This window comes from Hylobates moloch, unplaced genomic scaffold (genome assembly GCF_009828535.3).
Source record: "Hylobates moloch isolate HMO894 unplaced genomic scaffold, HMol_V3 SCAFFOLD_2, whole genome shotgun sequence".
Classification (NCBI taxonomy): Eukaryota; Metazoa; Chordata; class Mammalia; order Primates; family Hylobatidae; genus Hylobates; species Hylobates moloch.
The window spans coordinates 154,582,657-154,603,311 of record NW_026652277.1 but is presented as its reverse complement, the minus strand read 5'-3'; the positions used below and the strand labels follow the sequence as shown (position 1 = coordinate 154,603,311).

General features: G+C 42.4%; 1 protein-coding gene and 1 pseudogene across 4 annotated transcripts in view; both read left to right on the top strand.

Annotated features, from left to right (window-relative positions):
- Positions 1–12,513: 12,513 nt before the first annotated feature.
- LOC131382921 (uncharacterized) lies at positions 12,514–16,994 on the top strand (annotated as a pseudogene).
- A 347-nt stretch (positions 16,995–17,341) lies between these two features.
- MAP3K5 (mitogen-activated protein kinase kinase kinase 5) overlaps positions 17,342–20,655 on the top strand; it is a 243,106-nt gene continuing 239,792 nt past the window's right edge. For 2 of the 4 annotated variants that reach the window (XM_058435586.1, XM_032159836.2), the window contains exon 1: positions 17,793–18,328. In XM_058435586.1, coding sequence (XP_058291569.1) covers positions 17,881–18,328 — 448 coding nt within the window. In that variant the 5' untranslated portion in view covers positions 17,793–17,880. Of the gene's footprint in view, positions 18,329–20,655 lie in introns of all 4 variants that reach the window. The other 2 variants (XM_032159847.2, XM_058435587.1) reach the window with 2 other exon arrangements.

Below are 20,655 nucleotides of genomic sequence, written 5' to 3'. Positions count from 1 at the left end.
CCAGATGGAAGGGATACGGTGAAAAAAATTTTGGGTGGGGAGACTCTAAGTGTTGTACTGGGGCTAGATCATGAAGAGTCTTATATACCATACTAAGAGAATTGGATTTCTACTGTAAACAATGAAAAAGAGTGGAAGTTTTCTAATGTGAGAAATTAAATGACCAAGGTTTTATTTTAAAAAGTCCTGCAACACTAATATGGAGGATAGAGTTTGGAGATGGGGAGGCCGGTTAAAAGACTTTTGCAGGCCGGGCGCGGTGGCTCACACCTGTAATCCCAGCACACTAGGAGGCCGAGGCAGGCAGGTCACTTGAGGATCCAGACCAGCGTGGCCTCTATTATTTTGGATTTTTATCATATGTAGTCACTGGAATGTATGCTGCATGAGGGCAGAAATTTTTGCTTGTTATGTTCGCTGTTGTATCCCAAGGACCTGGTATTTAAGCATTCAGGAAATGTTGAGTGAATGTAGCCTAACACAATGCCTAAATGATCAGTGTGTTTTTCATAATACTACAAAAAGTAACCTGGAAACATTCTGGAGTTTATTGAAATGCTAAATAGGTGTTAATAAAATCTCAAAGTAAGCAAACATGAAGCAGCTAGGACCTGGGCAAAGAGTTGTATATAAAGAGTTATCCAATCTAAGCTAAAAACAGTGTGGTATCTCTGGGAGGGACAAAGGCTGGTTCCAGCTAGGGTAAACTATTTACAGTGACCTTGGACATACACACACACACAAATTGAGCTATTACCTGCTCCTTACCTAACCATACATGATTATAGCATTGTAAAATATTTCATCCCACCTGTGAAGCTTTCTAAAATATAAACTAAACATAAAAAATAAACCATACTCTTACACTAGATTTTGAGCATCTTGAAGTAATATCCAAGTCTAATTTGTTTACGTCTCCAGTACCTTGAAGAATGTCCGCTATATAGTAAAGACTACACAAATGTTTGACAACTGGAGCTGAACTGGAAAATTAAGGAAAAGGAACATGAAATGCTCCTTAGATTCTCCTTGTCCCCTGCTCTTGCTCCACACCCCTTCCTCCACCCATGCTTTACCAAGTGGAGTCCAAGTTTGCTAGGGGTATGGATAGAATTGGAGTTAAGAATTGCCTGGAAGGGCCGGGCATGGTGGCTTATGCCTGTAATCCCAACAATTTGGGAGGCGGTGGGCAGAACACTTGAGGTCAAGAGTTTGAGACCAGCCTGGCCAACATGGTGAAACCCTGTCTCTACTAAAAATACAAAAATTAGCCAGGCATGGTGGTGGGCACCTGTAATCCCAGCTACTCTGGAGCAGGCTGAGGCAGGAGAATCGCTTGAACCCTGGAGGCAGAGGTTGCAGTGAACTGAGATCACACCACTGCACTTCAGCCTGGGCGACAGAGCAAAACTCCGTCTCAAAAAAAAAAAAAAAGACTCTCTTTGTTGTCTTCCACCTGTTCTTGTCATTGTTTAGGAGTACTTGGTATTTCCCAACTGAGACAGAAACCATTTTTTATAAACATTCATTACACCTCAGAGTTGTGTAACTTCTAAACTTGGCTAACTCTGTGAAAGACCATTTAACTCTGTGGAAGGCCTAATAATGTAGGCGGACATGGCTAGATGTCAGGTTTCTATAAGGATCTACAATTATATTTAGATTATTTTGTTTTATAACTGCTATGGTGACCTCACAAAGACTCTAACTGCAAATATTTACCAACCCACATCATTTTTAAAACTAGTTTATCTTTCCCATGGGGAGAGACCGGAAGTAAAATAATTGAAATATGTGGTCTTTCCACCCAGGTGAATCATTATCCTAGGTAAATCGACAGGTTGCTATGTTTAAGGCTGCATATGGTAGTTATGGGAAATAATTCCAAGAAAGGATGGATAATTTCATTGTTCCTTTTAGCTCTGCACAGCATTGTGCTGGGTACCTAGTTAGCCTTTAATCAACGTTTGCCAGAGGGTTGATGTAATCATCATCCAAGAACTTTAAGCACTATCTTCAAATATATGATGGATACTTGGACTGATGCACTTTAGAGACCCTTAAAGTTCCGAAAGTCTCTAATTATGGGCTAATTGTCTACCTTGCTCATTTTATATCATTCATCACTTATTATTTTAGTTATACTTTCTTGTTAAAAATTTTAGAATCTGTGGTAATGTAAAATGGTGCAGCTGATATGGGAAATAGGATAGCAATTGCTTAAAAAATTAAACATAGAATTACCATATAATCTCGCAATTCCACTTTTGGGTATATATCTAAAAGAAACTGAAATTTTAGTGGCCATAAATGGCCATAAATATTGTGATAAATATGCCCCAACTTACTGGGGGAATAAACACAAAATGCTTTTATTTTCCAGTTATTTCCACCAACTATTCCTTATCTAATCTTCTTCATGCTGGGTAGCAGGACTACTGGCAAAAACATAGTCTCTCTTATGTGATTACGACCTTGAGTAACCTTGACTACTGTATCTCAGACAGTTCTCAATCAATTTAGAAAGTTTATTTTGCCAAGGTTAAGGATGTGCCTGTGACACAGCCTCAGAAGGTCCTGATGACATGTCCACAAGGTGGTTGGGGTACAGCTTGGTTTTATGCATTTGAGGGAGACATGAGACATCGATTAATACATGTAAGATTTACACTGGTTTGGTCCAGAAGGGTGGGACACTCAGAGAGGGGGTGGCTTCCAGGTCATAGGTAGATTTAAATATTTTCTGATTAGTGATTGGTTGAGTCATTATCAACAGAAAGGAACGTCTGGATTACTAATAAGGGGTTGTAGAGACCAAGGCTTTATCATGCAGATGAAGCCTGGAAATGTTTCTTTTTTTTTAATTTTATAAAAAATTTATTCAGGATCCAAAGCAGTATGTAAATGTTTCTTATCGGATTTAAAGAGTCTGTTCTATCAGTAATTCCAAAAGGGAGGAGGGTATAATGAGGCGTGTCCAGCTCCCCATTCCCATCATGGCCTCAGCTTATTTTCCAGGCTAACTTTGGAATGCCCTTGCCTAGAGAAGGGGTCCATTCAGATGATTGGGGCTTAGAATTTTATTTTTGGCTTACACTATTTGCAAAGGATTACTAGTGTCACAAAGGCTGAGGATTCAGGAAAAGCTGATGGGAATAATGCTATGGAATTCATGCAAAAGCAGGTTATAGTAGGTCATTCCTTTCAGACCACAAGGAGTGATTATATATCTTGGCAGAGGCTATTGAGTCAGTCTGCCCAGCACCCCTGACTTCTCTGGAAGCTAACATCTGCTCCACCTAACCTTCACTACACAGCCCTGTGCTTAGGACTGAGCCTCTCCTAACACCCCTACCTAGATACCATGTTGTCCCAGGACTACACGTGATCCAAGCCACATTAGTCAGAGTTAGTCCCTGGGACTTTTCTAATTACCTTCTACTTTGTTGTTGTTGCTGTTGTTTGAGACATGGTCTTTGTCACCCAGGCTGGAGTGCAGTGGCACGATCGCAGCTGTCTGCAACCTCTGCCTCCCAGGTTCAAGCAATTCTCCTGACTCAGACTCCTGAGTAGCTGGGATTACAGGCACACACCACCACAGCCGGCTAATTTTTATATTTTTAATAGAGATGGGTTTTTGCCTTGTTGGCCAGGCTTGTCTTGAACTCCTGGCCTCATGTGATCTACCTGCCTTGGCCTCCCAAAGTGCTAGGATTACATGTGTGAGCCACCATGCCCGGCCCTAATTATCTTGTACTTTGATGAGAAGCTAGCCTGAGAGAATATTCCAAAAATGATAGTTCTAGGATCACCAGAGTATGTACCTTATAAAAGTGCTGTACTACAGTGGAGGTTGTCCCATCTCTCTTAAATGGACTAAAGGCACCTCTCCAGGAGAGTTGAGATGTATTAAAATCCACCTCCTCATAGTCTAAGCCATAGAATTTCAGAAATTGCAAATCAAAATAAGCCTAGACTACAAGGGTAAAGGAATTGGCTACATTTGAGGGAAAGAATCCCAGTAAATCAGAAGGCAGGAAGTAGATGCTAGATTTTAAATATTCATAAATGTTAAGACTTTGGTTTAGAGTATAAGATAATCTGTTTTACAGATAAAAGTTTCTGTACTTTCCAAAAGGAGCTGGGAGCACTGTGAATCACACAAACGTATTAGAAGCCTCTTGAATTGGAAATGGCATTCAGAGAACTCTGGGCACAAGAATGAGATTCGTATATTCCAAAGATGATGAAACTGAAATTAGATTGGTAAAATGCATGATACACAAGGAACTGGAAGTTGAATAGTTCACCTGAAATTATTTTTAATCCAAAAAGGGTAACTATAAATGTGTTCATATAAAGCTAAAAGTGGTATAAATTAAACTTTTAAAAACATGTATTTTTTTCTGAAATTAGTTGTAAGCTCAGAAAAAATGAAATATAACAGGCTACAAGAGAAGAATAAAAACTTCAAAAGGACTTCAAAGATAGAAAATAGGCAAGAAACTTCAAAGAAAGAAAGGAAAAAAATGGCATTTTTAAATAATGTCTAACAGCAAAATCTCTGGTTTTTCCAAGATGGGGATTGAACCAACTGCTCCTCATCCTTTTCTTAAGTAAAATAATGATTTATGAATATTAGTTTCTTTAAAAAATTCTAAATTTGGGTATTTTTATATTAAACACATTTTAAATATCTAAAGGGATAACATTCTACAATGAATCAGGGAGATTTAATTTTACCTTAATTTTAAAGGAATATAGTTTTATTATAGATTTTCTCAATAATGATAAGTACACTTACTAAAGGATATAAAACTGGTAATTGAGGCATAGAATGGCTTGCTTGTTTGTTTGTTTTTTTCATTTTGATTTGTTTTAAGACAGTCTCAGGGCTGGGCGCGGTGGCTCACGCCTGTAATCTCAGCACTTTGGGAGGCTGAGGCGGGTGGATCATGAGGTCAGGAGATCGAGACCATCTTGGCTAACATGGTGAAACCCTGTCTCTACTAAAAATGTAAAAAAAAAAAAATTAGCCGGGCATGGTGGTGGGCGCCTGTAGTCCCAGCTACTTGGGAGGCTGAGGCAGGAGTATGGCAAGAACCCAGGAGGCGGAGCTTGCAGTGAGCTGAGATCGCGCCACTGCACTCCAGCCTGGGCAACAAAGCGAGACTCTGTCTCAGAAAAAAAAAAAAGATCACTTCAGTGATCCTCTCACCTCAGCCTCCCCAGTAGCTGGGACTACAGGCATGCCCAGCTAATGTTTGTATTTTTTGTAGAGACAGAGTTTCACCATGTTGCCCAGGCTGTTCTCAAACTTCTGGTCTCCAGCCATCTGCCTGCCTTGGCCTCCCAAAGTGCTGGGATTACAGGCCTGAGCCACTGTCCCCAACCTATTATCATTTTTAATTGACACGTAATAATTGTATATATTTATGGGGCACCAATCAAGATAATGAACAAATCTATTATCCTCAAAAGTTTCTTCATGCCCCTTTGTCATCTCTCCTTCCTGTGCTCCCCTCCTCCTTCCCCAGGAAACCACTAATCTGCTTCATTATAAATTAATTTGCATTTTTAAAGAATTTTACAGGCCCATCACCGTGGTTCACACCTGTAATCGTATGGCTTTGGGAGGCCCAGGTGAGAGAATGCTTGACTCGAGGAGCTCAAGACCAACCTGGGCAAAAAAGTGAGACCCTGTCTCTACAAAAAATCAAAAGGTTAGTTAGCCAGGCATGGTGGCCCATGACTATGGTCTCAGCTACAATGAAAGGCTGAGGCAGGAGGATTCCTTGAGCCCAGGAGGTCCAGGCTACAGTGAGCTTTGATGGGGCCACTGCACTCCAGCCTGGTCAACAGACTGAGACCCTGCCTCAAAAAAAAAAAAAAAAAAAACCCAAAAAACTTTCTTTCACCTTGTTTTCAGCTTCATTGTTTTTATGTGTATCTGCAGTCCATTATTTTTATTGTGTACTCCTTTTTGTTGTATGCATATACCACAATTTGTGCATTCAGTCACCTAATGGTGGACATTTGGGTTGTTTACAGGTTTTGCCTATGACAAAGCTTTGATAAATATTAATATTCAAATCTTTTTATGAATATATTCTTTCATTTATCTTGGCTAAATACACCAAAGTGATATGGTGAGTCACAATGAAGATGTGTGTTCAAGTTTTAAAGGAACTGTCAAACTATTCCCAAAAGAGTTCTACCATTTTACATTCCCACCAGCAGTGTAAGAGAGTTTTAGTTCCTCCATATTCTCACTAACAGTTGCTATGGCCAGTTGTCATACTTCATTGTGATTTTTAGTATGTGTTTCCTTAATGACTACAGATATTTAGCATGTTTTCCTGTGCTTGTTTGTTACTGGAGAAATATCTGTTAAAACCTTTTGCTCGTTATTTGTTGGATTTTTTGTTTTCTTATTGTTGAGCTTTACAAATTACATATCCTTACAAGCCTTTTGTCAGATAGGTGATTTGCAAATATTTTCTTCCAGTTTGTGGTTTGTTTCTTCATTCTCTTAATACGGTTTTCCAAAGAGCAGAAGTTTTTAATTATAATGACATCCAATTTATTGATTCGTTCAGTTATGGATCATGCTTTTGGTGTCTTATCTAAAAAATCTTTGCCTAATTCAAAGTTGCAAAGGTTTTCTGCTTTTTTTTTTTTTTTAGATGGAGTCTCACTCTGCCTGTTACCCAGGCTGGAGTGCAATGGCATAATCTTGGCTCACTACAACCTCCACCCCCAGGGTTCAAGTGATTCTCCTGTCTCAGCCTCCTAAGTAGCTGGGATTACAGGCACCCACCACCACGCCCAGTTAATTTTGTATTTTTAGTAGAGACAGGGTTTCACCCTGTTGACCAGACTGGTCTCGAACTCCTGACCTCAGGTGATCCACCCGCCTGGGTCTCCCAAAGTGCTGGGATTACAGGCATGAGCTGTGGCGCTCAGCCCTCTGCTATGTTTTCTTCTAGAACTTTTCTGGTTTTAAGTTTTACATTTAGGACTATGATAATTTTGAATTAATTTTGTATAAGGTGAGAGGTATGGATCAAAGTCCATATTTTTGCACATAGATGATTGTTTTTGCATATGGATATCTATAGTAACCAGATATCTATACACAAACAGACTATCCTTTCTCTACTGAATTGCTTTTGAAACTTTCTTCAAAGTCAGCCATCCATATACATGTACTATATATCTATTTCTGGACTCCATTCTGTTTCATGTCTCTATTTATCTCCCAAGTAGCTGGGTATTGATGCCAATACCACACTGTGTTGATTACTACAGCTTTATAGTCTTAAAATAAGTAATGTTTGTCCTCCAACTTTATTTCTATTTTTCACAGTTGTTTCAACTATTCTATGTCCTTTCCATTTCAATATGAATTTTAGAATCAGATTTTTTATTGGAATTATGTCAAACATATAGTTCAAATTCAGGAGAACTGGCATCTTAACAATATTGGATATTTCCATTTATTTAGCTTCCTTCCTCCCTCTCTCTTTCTCTCTTTCTTTCTTCTCCTTCCTTCCTTCCTTCCTCCCTCCCTCCCTCCCTCCCTTCCTTCCTTTCCTTCCTTCCTTCTTTTCTGTCTTGCCCTTGCAGTGGCACACTCTCAGCTCACTGACACCTCTTCCTCCCAGGTTCAAGCAGTTCTCATGTTTCAGCCTCCCAAGTAGCTGGGATTACAGACACACACCACCAAACCCGGCTAAATTTTTGTATTTTTAGTAAAGACAGTGTTTCACCATGTTGACCAGGCTGGTCCTGAACTCCTGACCTCAAGTGATGTGCCTGCCTCGGCCTCCCAAAGTGCTGGGATTACAGGTGCGAGCCACTACATCTGGGCAACCAAGCCTTTCCATTTTTATACAATGTCTAGGAACTGCATATATTTTAATTTTGACTAAGTCCAATATATAACATTTTAATATATTTATATAACATTTGTATATAAATTATATATTTATAATTTATTTTATTTTAGGTCATATCTAAGACATCTTTGCCTAACCCAAGTTCACAAAAGTTTTCTCCATTATTTTGTTCTATTAGGTTTGCAGCTTTTGCTTTAAATTTAGGCCCATGATCAATTTTTAGTTATTTTTGTGTATAGCATAAGTAAGGATTGTGGTTCATTTTTTTTCTTTGTGGGTATCTGGTTATTCAAACACTGTTTTTGAAAAGACTGCCTTATCCCCATTGAATTACCGAGACACCCTTATTGAAAACAAATTGAACATATCTATGTGCCTATTTATGGACTCTATTCATATTCAGTCTTTTCATATTGTCAGGTTACCAGAGCTTTATAACAAGCAGTATAAGACCTCCTTTGAAAATTGTTTAGCTACACAAGTCCCTTTGCTTTTCATATGTTTATATATGTATTCATATCCTTTAAAAGTATATTTTAGATGTAGCTTATCAATTTCTACAAAAATAAGCCTGCACAAATTTTGCTTGACATTGTGTTGAACTTTTAGATCACATTTGGGATATCTAAATTGGGACTTATTAGTCCTAGTATTTTTTATTTTTGGTGATTTTTTAAGATGTTATACATACACAATCATGTCTACAAATAAAGGCAGTTTTACTTTTTTAGTTCCAATATTTATTCATTTTATTACTCTTTCTTGCCTTATTGCACTAGCTAGGACTTTGATACAAAAAAAATTTTTTTTCTTTGAAACTGGTTGTTGCTCTATCTATCACCTGGTCTGGAATACAGAGACACCATCATAGCTCACTGCAACCTTGAACTTCTGGGCTCAAATGATCCCCCCACCTCAGCCTCCTGAGTAGACTGGATTACAGGCATGTGCCACCATGCTGTTTTGTTTTGTTTTGTTTTGTTTTGTTTTGTTTTGTTTTGTTTTGTTTTAAGAGATGGGGTCTGGCTATGCTTTCCAGGCTGGTCTCGAATCTGGCTTCAAGTGATCCTCTTGCCTCAGGCTCCCAATGTGTGAGGATTATAGGTGTGAGCCACCATGCCCTACCTAAAAGTTATTAATCAGGCTAATATACTATTAAATAAATATATTTGTCCTTGACAAATATACTTGCATAAAGGCTAGGAAGGTGAATTTTGAAGTTACAATTGAACTTCTTGGAGTTCCACACCCAAGTGCGGTAGCATGGAGACAGTGACCTTTCTTGCCATCTTTAGCTCTACAAGATCTTATAGACATTTTTGGAGACATCCCAGCCTCAGCGGCCAAACTCTATCTATAGCCCTCACAGACAGGCTCTGAAAATGGGCTTGATGAGGCTTGAGCAGATAATCCTGGGGTCTGGGGTCTCCAGAGGGCAAATTAGAAGAGGCGGATTTTTCTGTGGGTTCATACCACTGATTCTCTGAGAAAGGGACATGGCTGGGCCCTCTAAAACATAGGGCCCAAGGGAGGGGCCTCTCTTGTGCAAGCAGTACTGCAGGGCAAACTGAGTCACTCTTACCCTGTTGTACTTCCATCTGCAGGCCACTCTCATAATGATTTACCATTGCTGTTTCTTTCCTTGGGGTTATTGACCTTCATAAGGCTTCTCTATTGGCCATGAACTGATTCTCCTGGTGGACTCTTCTCTGAGTCTTCTACATATGCCCAGGCATGGCTTAATTTTCAAAGTAAAAACTGTTTAGGCTCTCAATAAGAACACTAACCACATTAAAATAGATATTAATTAGACCAGGTGCAGTGGCTCACGCCTGTAATCCCAACACTTTGGGAGACCGAGGCAGGTGGATCACCTGAAGTCAGGAGTTCGAGATTAGCCTGACCAACATGGTGAAACCCTGTCTCTACTAAAATACAAAAATTAGCTGGGTGTGGTGGCACACACCTGTAATCCCAGCTACTCGGGAGGCTGAGGCAGGAGAATTGCTTGAATTGGGAGGTGGAGATTGCAGTGAGCTGAGGAGCTGAGATCGTGCCACTGCACTCCAGCCTGGGTGAAAGAGTGAGACTCCGTCTCAAAAATAAAAAATGAAATAAAAAGATGATTTGCATGAGACTATACAAATGTTCTTTTGTGGTCAGAATGTTAAAACATTTTCCATTCTTTCTGTTTCCATGGTTTTATTTTATTTAAACTTTTTATTATGAAATATTTCAGGCACATACAAGAGTAGAAAGACTAGTATAATGAACCTCTTCCATGTACCCACTATAAAAAATCATTAGTTCAGGGCCAATCTTCTTTCATCTGTATTCTCACGCATTCCTGTACCTCCTACCATATTATTTTTAAGCCAATCCCAGAAATCATTTTACCTCATTTGTAAGTATTTCTGCATGGAGTCTCTGAAATATGAAGACTTCCTTTTTAACATAAGCACAATATTATTATTATATCTTTACAAATTAACAATCTTTTAATCTCAACGTTGCCCTCTTCCACCACTGCAATTTATTTGTGCAAGAAAGTGAGCCATTTGTCTTATAGAGTTTCCCACAGTCTAGATTTTACTCATTGCATCTCCAGAGTATTTGACCCTGTTTTTATGACTTTAATATTTCCTGAAATTCACTGTTGAACCCAGGCCTTAGGTTCTGGGGCTTTGACAGATTCATGTCCACTGTTTTTGGGATGACTACTTCATGATTGGTGGTGTGTTCTTTCATCAGGAGGCATGCAATAATCTGGTCATCTCTCTTTTAATGATATTAGTGACTATTAATGATTGATATGTAGGCTGGGTGCAGTGGCTTATGCCAGTAATCCCAGCACTGTGGGAGGCTGAGGCAGGAGCATTGCTTGAGCCCAGGAGTTCTAGACTAGCCTGGGCAACATGGTGAAACCCTGTCTCTACCAAAAATACAAAAATTAACTGGGTGTGGTAGCACGTGTCTGTGTCCCAGCTACTAGGCTGAGGCAGGATGATTGCTTGAGCCTAGGAGGCAGAGGTTGCAGTAAGCTGGGATGGAGCCACTGCACACTAGCTTGGGCAATAGAGCCAGAAGCTGTCTCAAAAAAAAAAAAAAAAAAAAAAAAAAGATTGATATCTGAATCCAAATTCATTAAGAGTTACCAAATGGTGACATTATAATGACATCAGGTTTTTGTATGCATTAGCTAGAATATTTCTGTAAAGAAAAAGTTCCCTTATTACTATTTGGTTGCCCAGTGGTATTTTCATTCTTTACATATTTCAATTCAGTATAAGAACTGGAATCTTAACTAAATACTTAAAATAGCACATTGGAGCTTCAAAGGATTTTCAGTGGAATCTAATTCAACACTGTGTTTTGTGGATGAAGAAACAGGTCCAGAAAGGTTAAATTAGTTTTCTCATTTCTAAACGCTCATTAGTAGTTATCAGACTCTCAACAGGAAACAGGTAGGATAATTTGAAGTTGGTTTATTTACAAAAAGAGTAATTACAAAGGTGTGGAAGGGTATAAGGAGGCTTCAAGGAATTGTGCATGAGCTTGGGGCTAGCAACTTTATCATTTCTAGGTGCCAATAAACAACAAAGCAAGGGACAGTTATGAGACCCTGTAAGAAAGGGAGTCCCATAGGAGCTGTCACCTTGGGAAGAGCAATAACCTTCTGTTGAAGAACACAGCCAGCCTGTAGTGACTCATAGAGAGTGAGTCCAGGAGAGAAATACCCAACTCCCAATGTCCTTCCTCCTGCAGATCCCTGCCTGGACTCCCCACTGACCAAATCCAACTGATAAACAGAAAGGAAGGGAGCCCATTGACTTAATTCATTGCCTCCCAAGACAGAGACTCTGGGGGATATAAATGGAGAGTGGATCTAGAGGGGAAAAGTCAGAAACAGATGGCAAAATTTTCAGCTCACATTCTTGTTCCGATTCCACCATTCTAGCGTGCATTCAAATATTTGCTTACATTTACAGATCTTATATTTGTAGAAATGATTCATGGCCCAAGATGATGTCATCTTCCTCTGGAGTAAATTTTGTTTCTCAAATGCAGGGAACTACCTTAATACAATTTTAGGGTTTGAGACTTCTTTCTGGGTTACTCAGATGTCTGGAAGCAGGATTGCTGTCCACGTATGGGCCATCTAACCTATAGTTCACTCTTACTTGTAGGGTATGTCATCTTTAATTTTGTCCTCAAAATGTTATCAAGAATTCAGTTCAGATAAACACAGGCACAAAAATCCTCAACAAAATACCAGCAAACTGAATCTAGCCACACGTCGAAAAGTTAATTCACCCTGATCAAATAGGCTTCATTCCTAAGATCCAAGGTTGGTTCAATATATGCAAATCAATAAATGTGACTCACCACATAAACAGATTTAAAAACAAAAACTAGATGAATATCTCAATAGGTATGGGAAAAGCTGTTGATAAAATCCAACATCCCTTCATGATAAAAACCCTTAACAAACTAGGCATCAAAGGAACATACCTCAAAATAATAAGAGCCATTTATGACAAACCCACAGCTAACACATACTGAACAGGCAAAAGCTAAAGACATTCCCCTTAAGAACAGGAACAAGACAAGGATGCCTATCCTCAATATTCCACATAGTACTGGAGGTCCTAGCCACAGCAATCAGGCAAGAGAAAGAAATAAAAAGCATCCAAATAAGAAAAGGAGTCAGATTATCTCTCTTCCCTGAAGATAAGAATCTTTTTTTTTTTTTTGAGATAGAATCTCACTCTGTTAGCCAGGCTGGAGTGCAGTGGCACCATCTTTGCTCTCTGCAACCTCCATCTCAAGTAGCTGGGACTACAGACTACATGCTCAGCTAATTTGTTTTTCAGTATTTTTAGTAGAGATGGGGCTTCACTGTGTTGGCCAGGCTGGTCTCGAACTTCTGGCCTCAAGTGATCTACCCGCCTTGGCCTTCCAAGTCCTGGGATTACAGGCATGAGCCACTGCGCCTCATCCCCTGAAGATAAGATTCTATACCTAGACTCCACCAAATGGCTCCTAGAATTGATAAACAATGTCAGTATAGTTTCAGGATACAAAATCAATGTACAAAAATCAGTAGCATTTTCATATACCAATAACGTTCAAGCTGAGAGACAAGTCAAGAACACAGTTCCATTTATAATAGCCACACACACACACACACACACAAAATCTAGGAATATATCTAATCAAGGAAGTGAAAGATCTCTACAAGGAGAATTACAAAACACTGTTGAAGGAAATCATAGATGACACAAACAAACGGAAAAACATTCCATGCTGATGGACTGGAAGAATCAATACTGTTTAAATGGCCACACTGCCCAAAGCAATCTACAGATTCAATGGTATTCCTAAGAAACTACCAAGATCATTTTCCACAGAATTAGAAAAACTATTCTACAATTCATATGGAAGCAAAAAGGAGCCTGCAGAACAGCAGGAAAAAATAAAATAAAACCCCAAAAGAGCCTGAATAGCTAAAGCCAAAGCCAGAGGCATCATATTACCCAACTTCAAACTATACTATAAGGCAACAGTAACCCAAACAGCACGGTACTGGTACAAAAACAGACACTCAGACCGATGGAATGGAACAGACAACCCAGAAATAAAGCTGTACACCTACAGCCATCTGATCTTCAACAAAGTCAACAAAAATAAGCAATGGGGAAGGACTCCCTATTCAATAAGTGGTGCTGGCTAGCCTTATGCAGAATAAAATTGGACCCCTACCCATCACCATATATAAAAATTCACTCAAAATGGGTTAAAGATTTAAATGTAAGACCTCAAACCCTAGGAATCATAGAAGAAAACCTAGGAAATACCATTCTAGACATCGGCCTTGGGAAAGAATTTTGACTAAGTCCTGAAAAGCAATTTGCAGCAAAACGAAAAACTGACAAGTGGGACCTAATCTAAACAGCTTCTGCACAACCAAAGAAACTATGAACAGAGTGTGGTGTTATGATATATATTGGTTTTCATCTGTGGTTTCTGGCTTGTAACTCCCATAACCCTTGTTATAGTCTTTTGTTACGTTGAGTGTGTTAGGCCTCAGAGGCAGGCCTCTAATTTTTTCCTGCTCTCCTTTTACCTGCTAACAACCCCTCACCTTTCTGATTGTGAGTCTTAAGACCTTCCCAGGAGAGGGTCCCATTGGATACACATGGACATAAAGATGGGAACAGACACTGCGGACGGGAGGGAAGGAGGGAGCAAGGGTTGAAAAAACAACTGTTGGGTGCTATGTCTACTACCTGAGTAACAAGAACAATCGTGCCCTCAACTTGAGCATCATGCAATATATCCATGTAACCTGCACATGTACTCCCAAGTCCAAAATAAAACTTGAAATTACTTTTAAAAAAGCACTATTTTGCATAGCTCAGTGATTTTTAGGAACTCATGTGTGCCTTCACAGTGGAAGTGACTGTGCTCCTCCCAGAGTATTTTCTTCATATACTTCTTCAAATACCTCCTACACTTCAGAAACTTCTCCAGATTTTCTTCATACCCTTCAACCAAAACAACCTGCTGCAACAGCATGAATGTAGAAGCAGAAATGAGAATCCACTGTCATCTTTTAAGCCAGACATTAAAAAGATTTGCGAAAATGCACAACGGTGTCACCATTCTTTTTGTTTTGTTTTGCAAAATACTGTTATTTTTCATTAAAAAAATTCACTTCAGCCTTTCAGCTGCCTAATTCAGATCCACAAAAATCCCACAGCCAAAGGGAACCCTGACTGTAGACTCATCCTCTGGATTCCCGTCCTTTCTTCCAGAATCTTGCCAGCTAGTTCCTCATTATCTCATAACCCTATGCTATGGAACATAAATTACCTAAACCGTGCCTTTTAGGTAGAGGGAGAATCTCTGGACCAGCCAGAAGCAGCTTTTCAGCATTGTATTGAGGTTTGGGTGCCTAACATAAAAAACATATTTAAAGTTAATAAATCAAAAAAGCCAGCAAAGTAAAACAAAAAATAAAAATTATGTATGAAAATGGCTCTGAAAGGATCTGGAAGGAAAGCACAAAGTGAGAGGGTATAAAAAGTTACGGCTTTGGAAAATAGCTTGATATATAATCTCAGATTTTGTATTTCTACAGTAAAATGCCACTTGAGCATTTAGGCATTTTAGTTTTCCACACATGACCCTCATCGGTTTCCAGAGTTTTGGTGAGGATAGCGGGGAGGATTATCTTACTCCTACAAGGTTTTGGAGGTTTGACAAGTTGTTGAAAATATTAAAAGGCACGTAACTATTAGTAGCTCACCAAAATTTTGTTTCAGTATAATCACTGATTCACTACCTATTTTTACTATTGATATTAATTCCAAAAGCTAGTGTGGGTCACATAGATTCCATTTTACATGAAGAATATAAAGTTTCCTACTAGAAATTTAATTCTATTATTTTACACATCTTTAGAAAAATCTAATGTCACATTGATTCATTGAGGATACAGTTGTGTAGCGGCTAGGTGTTTTTCCTCATGACTATTTCCTTCCTTCCTTTAATTATTATTTTTTTTAAGATGGGGGTCTCACTATGTTGTCCAGGCTGATCTTGAACTCTTGGGCTCGAGCGATCCTCCCACCTTGGAGAAAATTAAAGAACTCTTTCCTTTAATTCTTTTTCTTTTCTTTTTTTTGAGATGAAGTCTCGCTCTGTCACCCAGTCTAGAGTGCAGTGTCGCCATCTTGGCTCACTGCAACCTCCACCTCCCGGGTGCAAACAATTCTCCTGCCTCAGCCTCCCGAGTAGCTGGGATTACAGGCGGCTGCCACCACGTCCGGCTAATTTTTGCATTTTTAGTAGAGACAGGGGTTTCACATGTTGGCCAGGCTGGTCTCGAACTCCTGACCTCAAGTAATCTGCCCGCCTCGGCCTCCCAAAGTGTTGGGATTACAGGAGTGAGCCACTGCGCCCAGCCTTTCCTTTAATTCTTTACTATTCAACTATTTTATCCTTCCTTCTTACCCAGTTTGAAATGTAATTCATGGCTGGGCTCGGTGGTTCACGCCTGTAATCCCAGCACTTTGGGAGGCCGACGCGGGCTTATCACCTCAGGTCAGGAGTTCGAGACCAGCCTGACCAACATGGTGAACTCCCCCACCCCGTCTCCGCTAGAAATACAAAATTAGCCGGGCGTGGTGGCGAATGCCCGTAATCCCAGCTATTCGAAAGGCTGAGGCAGGGGAATCGCTTGAATCCGGGAGGCGGAGGTTGCAGGGAGTCGAAATCGCGCCATTGCACTCCAGCTCGGGCAAGAAGAGTGAAACTCCGTCTCAAAACAAAAAAAAGTAATTTACATTTTCTTCTCCCTTTTTCATAGGACTCACTAGTCTCAGTTCCTGGAGATGAGAAGTACACAACCTGTTTCTTTACTCAGTTGTAACTTGCACTGGCTTTCCTAACAATTACAGCATTCTGGGGTTCTCTGGGAACGGACACGTCTGTTCTTTGCTCCCCAAATAAGCAGGTACTTTTTTTGATTGCTCTTAAACAATCTGGGTATTTCCCTCCCGGCCTCGCATGATGCAGTTTAAAAAATAGAATAGGTCACGTTATTCCCCTGTTTCATCTTGTTGATAATTTGTGGAGTCGGGTATAGCCTCCATCTTCTATCTTAAGTAAGTATCTGGCGCTTGTGGGGGAATTAAGATCCTAAATGAGAATGCTAAGTCCTTCGGCAGTTGGCACTAATCAATTACTCATTACTGATAACGGAATGAGCCACCGGAAATTTTAAAGCACTGGAAAAGTACATGGGAGAACCTGATGAATTTAGCCAGCCACTTCTGGAGTGCCACAGTCGCCAATGAAGCACCCTCCAGTGTAGGCCCTGGCTCCAGGGCGCTATGCGCAACCTCCTGCCTCGCGCAACGTGGGTCTCCCGGAGCCTGTCCTGCCAGCGCCGCGCACGGTCCCAGTCCACTAGGCCGCCAAGGCCCGGAGGGGGGCGCCCTCGTCGCGGGGAACACTGGAAATGCTTCAGGGGCGGACTCCGAAGACCCAGTATTGGCTGGAGGGACTTTTTGCGCCACCCCGTAATGGCTTGAGCTCCAGTTCTTCTTAGGTGGGGGCCAGGTGGGTGAGGACTGGGACCCTATGCCACGCGCGGCACTCAGAGGAGGGCTGGGGTCCGAGGGCCGCAGCGCGGTCAGTTCCGTCCGGGCTCGAGGTTCCTAGCAGCTCCCTCCCTGGGGGCGGGCCCTGACCCTCGGTGCCGCGACGAGTGGGTGGCCAGAAGCTGGTGGTGGAGAGGGAGAGCGGCTGCAAGGAACGACGAGGCTGGCGCGGGGACCACGCGGCGGAGGCGATCGAAAGAGAAACGAGGCCAGGCAAGGAGGAGGAAATCCAGCCGATGAAGGCGAGCTGCCGCCGAGGAGGGAGGAGGGTCCTTTCGGCTGCCGCTGCTGCTGTTCCGGGACGCCGCCCGGGGAGCCAGCCCGCTCGTAAGGTGCGCGCCAGGTAGCTCCGCACCCAGGGGGCGCCCTTCCTGGCCCCTCCCAGAGCGGCCAGGACGGAAGGAGCTGCGCGGCGCGGCGCGGCGGCTGGCGAGGGCGGGCTGCACCCCGAGCGCGGCGCCCTTGAGCTGCACCGCGGCGCAGGTTTGCGAACCGACTTGTCAGCCGGCCAAGAAAAGGAAGCTCCGTCCCTTCCCGCTCACCCGGCTTCCCCACCCCTTGAACTCTAAACCCTGCAGAGGGCGAGCATCGCGGCCACGGAGGCGCCGAGGAGGAGCGAGCCGCCGCCGGGCAGCGGCGTGCCCTCGGGGGAGAGGGCGCCGGAGAGGAGGCGGCGGCGCGGCGGCGAGGGCGCGGCGCGCGATGGCAGCTGCTTAGCCCGGCGGGCGCGGAGCAGCCCCGAGCTGTGGCTGGCCAGGCGGTGCGGCTGGGCGGGGGACGCCGCCGCCGTTGCTGCCCGGTCCGGAGAGATGAGCACGGAGGCGGGCGAGGGCATCACTTTCTCCGTGCCACCCTTCGCCCCCTCGGGCTTCTGCACCATCCCCGAGGGAGGCATCTGCAGGAGGGGAGGAGCGGCGGCGGTGGGCGAGGGCGAGGAGCACCAGCTGCCACCGCCGCCGCCGGGCAGCTTCTGGAACGTGGAGAGCGCCGCTGCCCCTGGCATCGGTTGTCCGGCGGCCACCTCCGCGAGCAGTGCCACCCGAGGCCGGGGCAGCTCTGTTGGCGGGGGCAGCCGACGGACCACGGTGGCATATGTGATCAACGAAGCGAGCCAGGGGCAACTGGTGGTGGCCGAGAGCGAGGCCCTGCAGAGCTTGCGGGAGGCGTGCGAGACAGTGGGCGCCACCCTGGAAACCCTGCATTTTGGGAAACTCGACTTTGGAGAAACCACCGTGCTGGACCGCTTTTACAATGCAGGTGCGTGTGTGACCCCTTTCCAATCCCGCGCGGTCGGGACCCGTGTTTAATCTGGCCGTCTTCGGGGCATTTCATTTTTCTGGGCGGGAAGCATTTACTTCTTGCCCCACTTTGGGGGCAGCGAGCGCCGCTGCGTGACTGCTCCTGTCGCTCGCCGCTCCGGAGAGAGCGTGTGTGCTTGTGCAAGAGTCTGTGTGTATTTGTGCGAGAGACCCATGGATCCACCCACCGCCCAGCGCTGGAGCCCTGGGTCCATGGGATCGACTTGAACTGTTCTCCAGCAGTGTGAGATATTTGCCCCAGTCAGTCCTTCTCCTTTCGGTGTCTCGGTTTCGTTTCTGTGAGGTTTGGTCCCTGTTTTCTTTCTGCATATACCTGTGACTGTTTTAGATGAAGTTCTCCTTTTCTCTGTGTAGTTTTGAGAGTACGGGAACGATGACGTACCTTGCACGCAGAGTGTAACTATATTAATTTGCATGCCATGTGATGATCTTCCCAACTCACCTTACCTTCAATAAATTTTAGTAGCTTGAATTTCCTCTCACCAACCCAGACTTTGAAGTAATTACAATGCTTCCAAAGGCAATAACATCACAACTTACACTGAACTTGTGTGGTATCTTTGTAAGGATTTTGGTCAAAGAACCAGGGCCTGTTTTTTATTACCCCATAAACCATGGTGGGCTAGAAAGTTTATAATTTAACATTGTCTAAAACACCTATATGCTATCCTAATAATAAGATTAGTTTGGCCATTAAAGTGATTACTAGCATAATCCATGAAAGAAATGTATCTTTTCAATCTATCTCAAATTTCAGAAAATGTTAAGGCAGTTCTAGTAACGGAAGCAATGAGCTGTTAGCAAATGTTAGGAATAATACCATGTTATGGAAATCGACCTTTAGTCCCCTGTACGTCCAGTGTTGAGAATATATACATATTTATGTTTACATTTGTGGGTAAAACTTGTTTTAATAGTGTCAAAACAATACACTTCTTGCATTTGTGATCACATAAAAGGCTTTATTTTCCAATCTTATTTTCAATTCTGATTCTCTTCAGTGTCTTCCAAACACCTGAAGTAGGCTTATGTCAGTTTTGGAATTCAGCCAAAGCTGAATATTTTAAGAACAACAAGAACTTCATGTTAAGGAAGCCAGACTAAATAAACTAGGACTTTCTGGTTCTGGTATTTTTAAAATAGTTTTGGTCTTCATAACTGAGCATGGCTATAATATAGCTTGATTCTTTGGGTAGCTTGCTATAAAAGTTACATCAACATAACTTTTCTAAAAGTTGTAGCACACTTATTTTTGGATTATAATTTGGAAGAAGCTTCAAAGAACTAAAAGATATGAGAGGAAAATACCCAACTGAACACTTGAGCCTATTTTTATTGCACTGATTGGGTGTTTTTTTCTAGGGCTCTGGAAAAAAAAAATTTTAACTCTAAGCTAATTTGAAAGAAACTTTCATAACAACGCTTGGTTTCTGTTATTCTCCAAATACTGTCTCTGGGAAAGGGAGAGAGAATGATTAGAAGGGAGCTGAAGTTTGAGTGTATTTCATTGAATCCTCCAAACAAGCCTGTGAAGGAAGTACTTACTTACCTTCTTAGGTGAGAAAACCCTGGGATCCCTAACTGACCCTAGGATTCATAGGGAGTAAGTGGCCAGTGCAGGATTCCACTTCAAGTGGCTGACCCTAAAAGGTTGTGCTTGGGCCAGGCATGGTGGCTCACGCCTGTAATCCCAGCACTTTGGGAGGCCAACGTGGGTGGATCACCTGAGGTCAGGAGTTCCAGGCCAGCCTCCTGGCCAACATGGTGAAACCCCGTCTCTACTAAAATGACAAAAATTAGCCAGTCATGGTGGTGCACACCTGTAGTCCTAGCTACTCAGGAGGCTGAGGCAGGATAATCACTTGAACCTGGGAGAACTGGTAGAGGTTGCAGTGAGTTGAGATTGTACCACTGCACTCCAGACTGGGTGACAGAATCAGACTCTGTCTCAAAAAAAAAAAAAAAAGGTCGTGCTTGGCCCTTGCTTCCTCCATTTAGGTGGGCTGAGTTACTCTCAGAATCAAGGGAAGCTCCCTATCTTGGAATCATGTGAGTGAGCTGGCAAAGATCTTACCAGGCATTTAGGTGCATATGGAATAGTGGGGAGGGCATGCTCTCAGAAGCCTCTTGTTCCTGGGCCCGCTCTGTCCCTTCCTACTGCTTCTTTCAACCTAGACAGGTCTCAGTTTAACCCCTGTCTATCTGGGTGGCATGAACTCCCAGGATGAGTGCCCTCTCATTCAGCATGAAAGCATGAAAATGTGA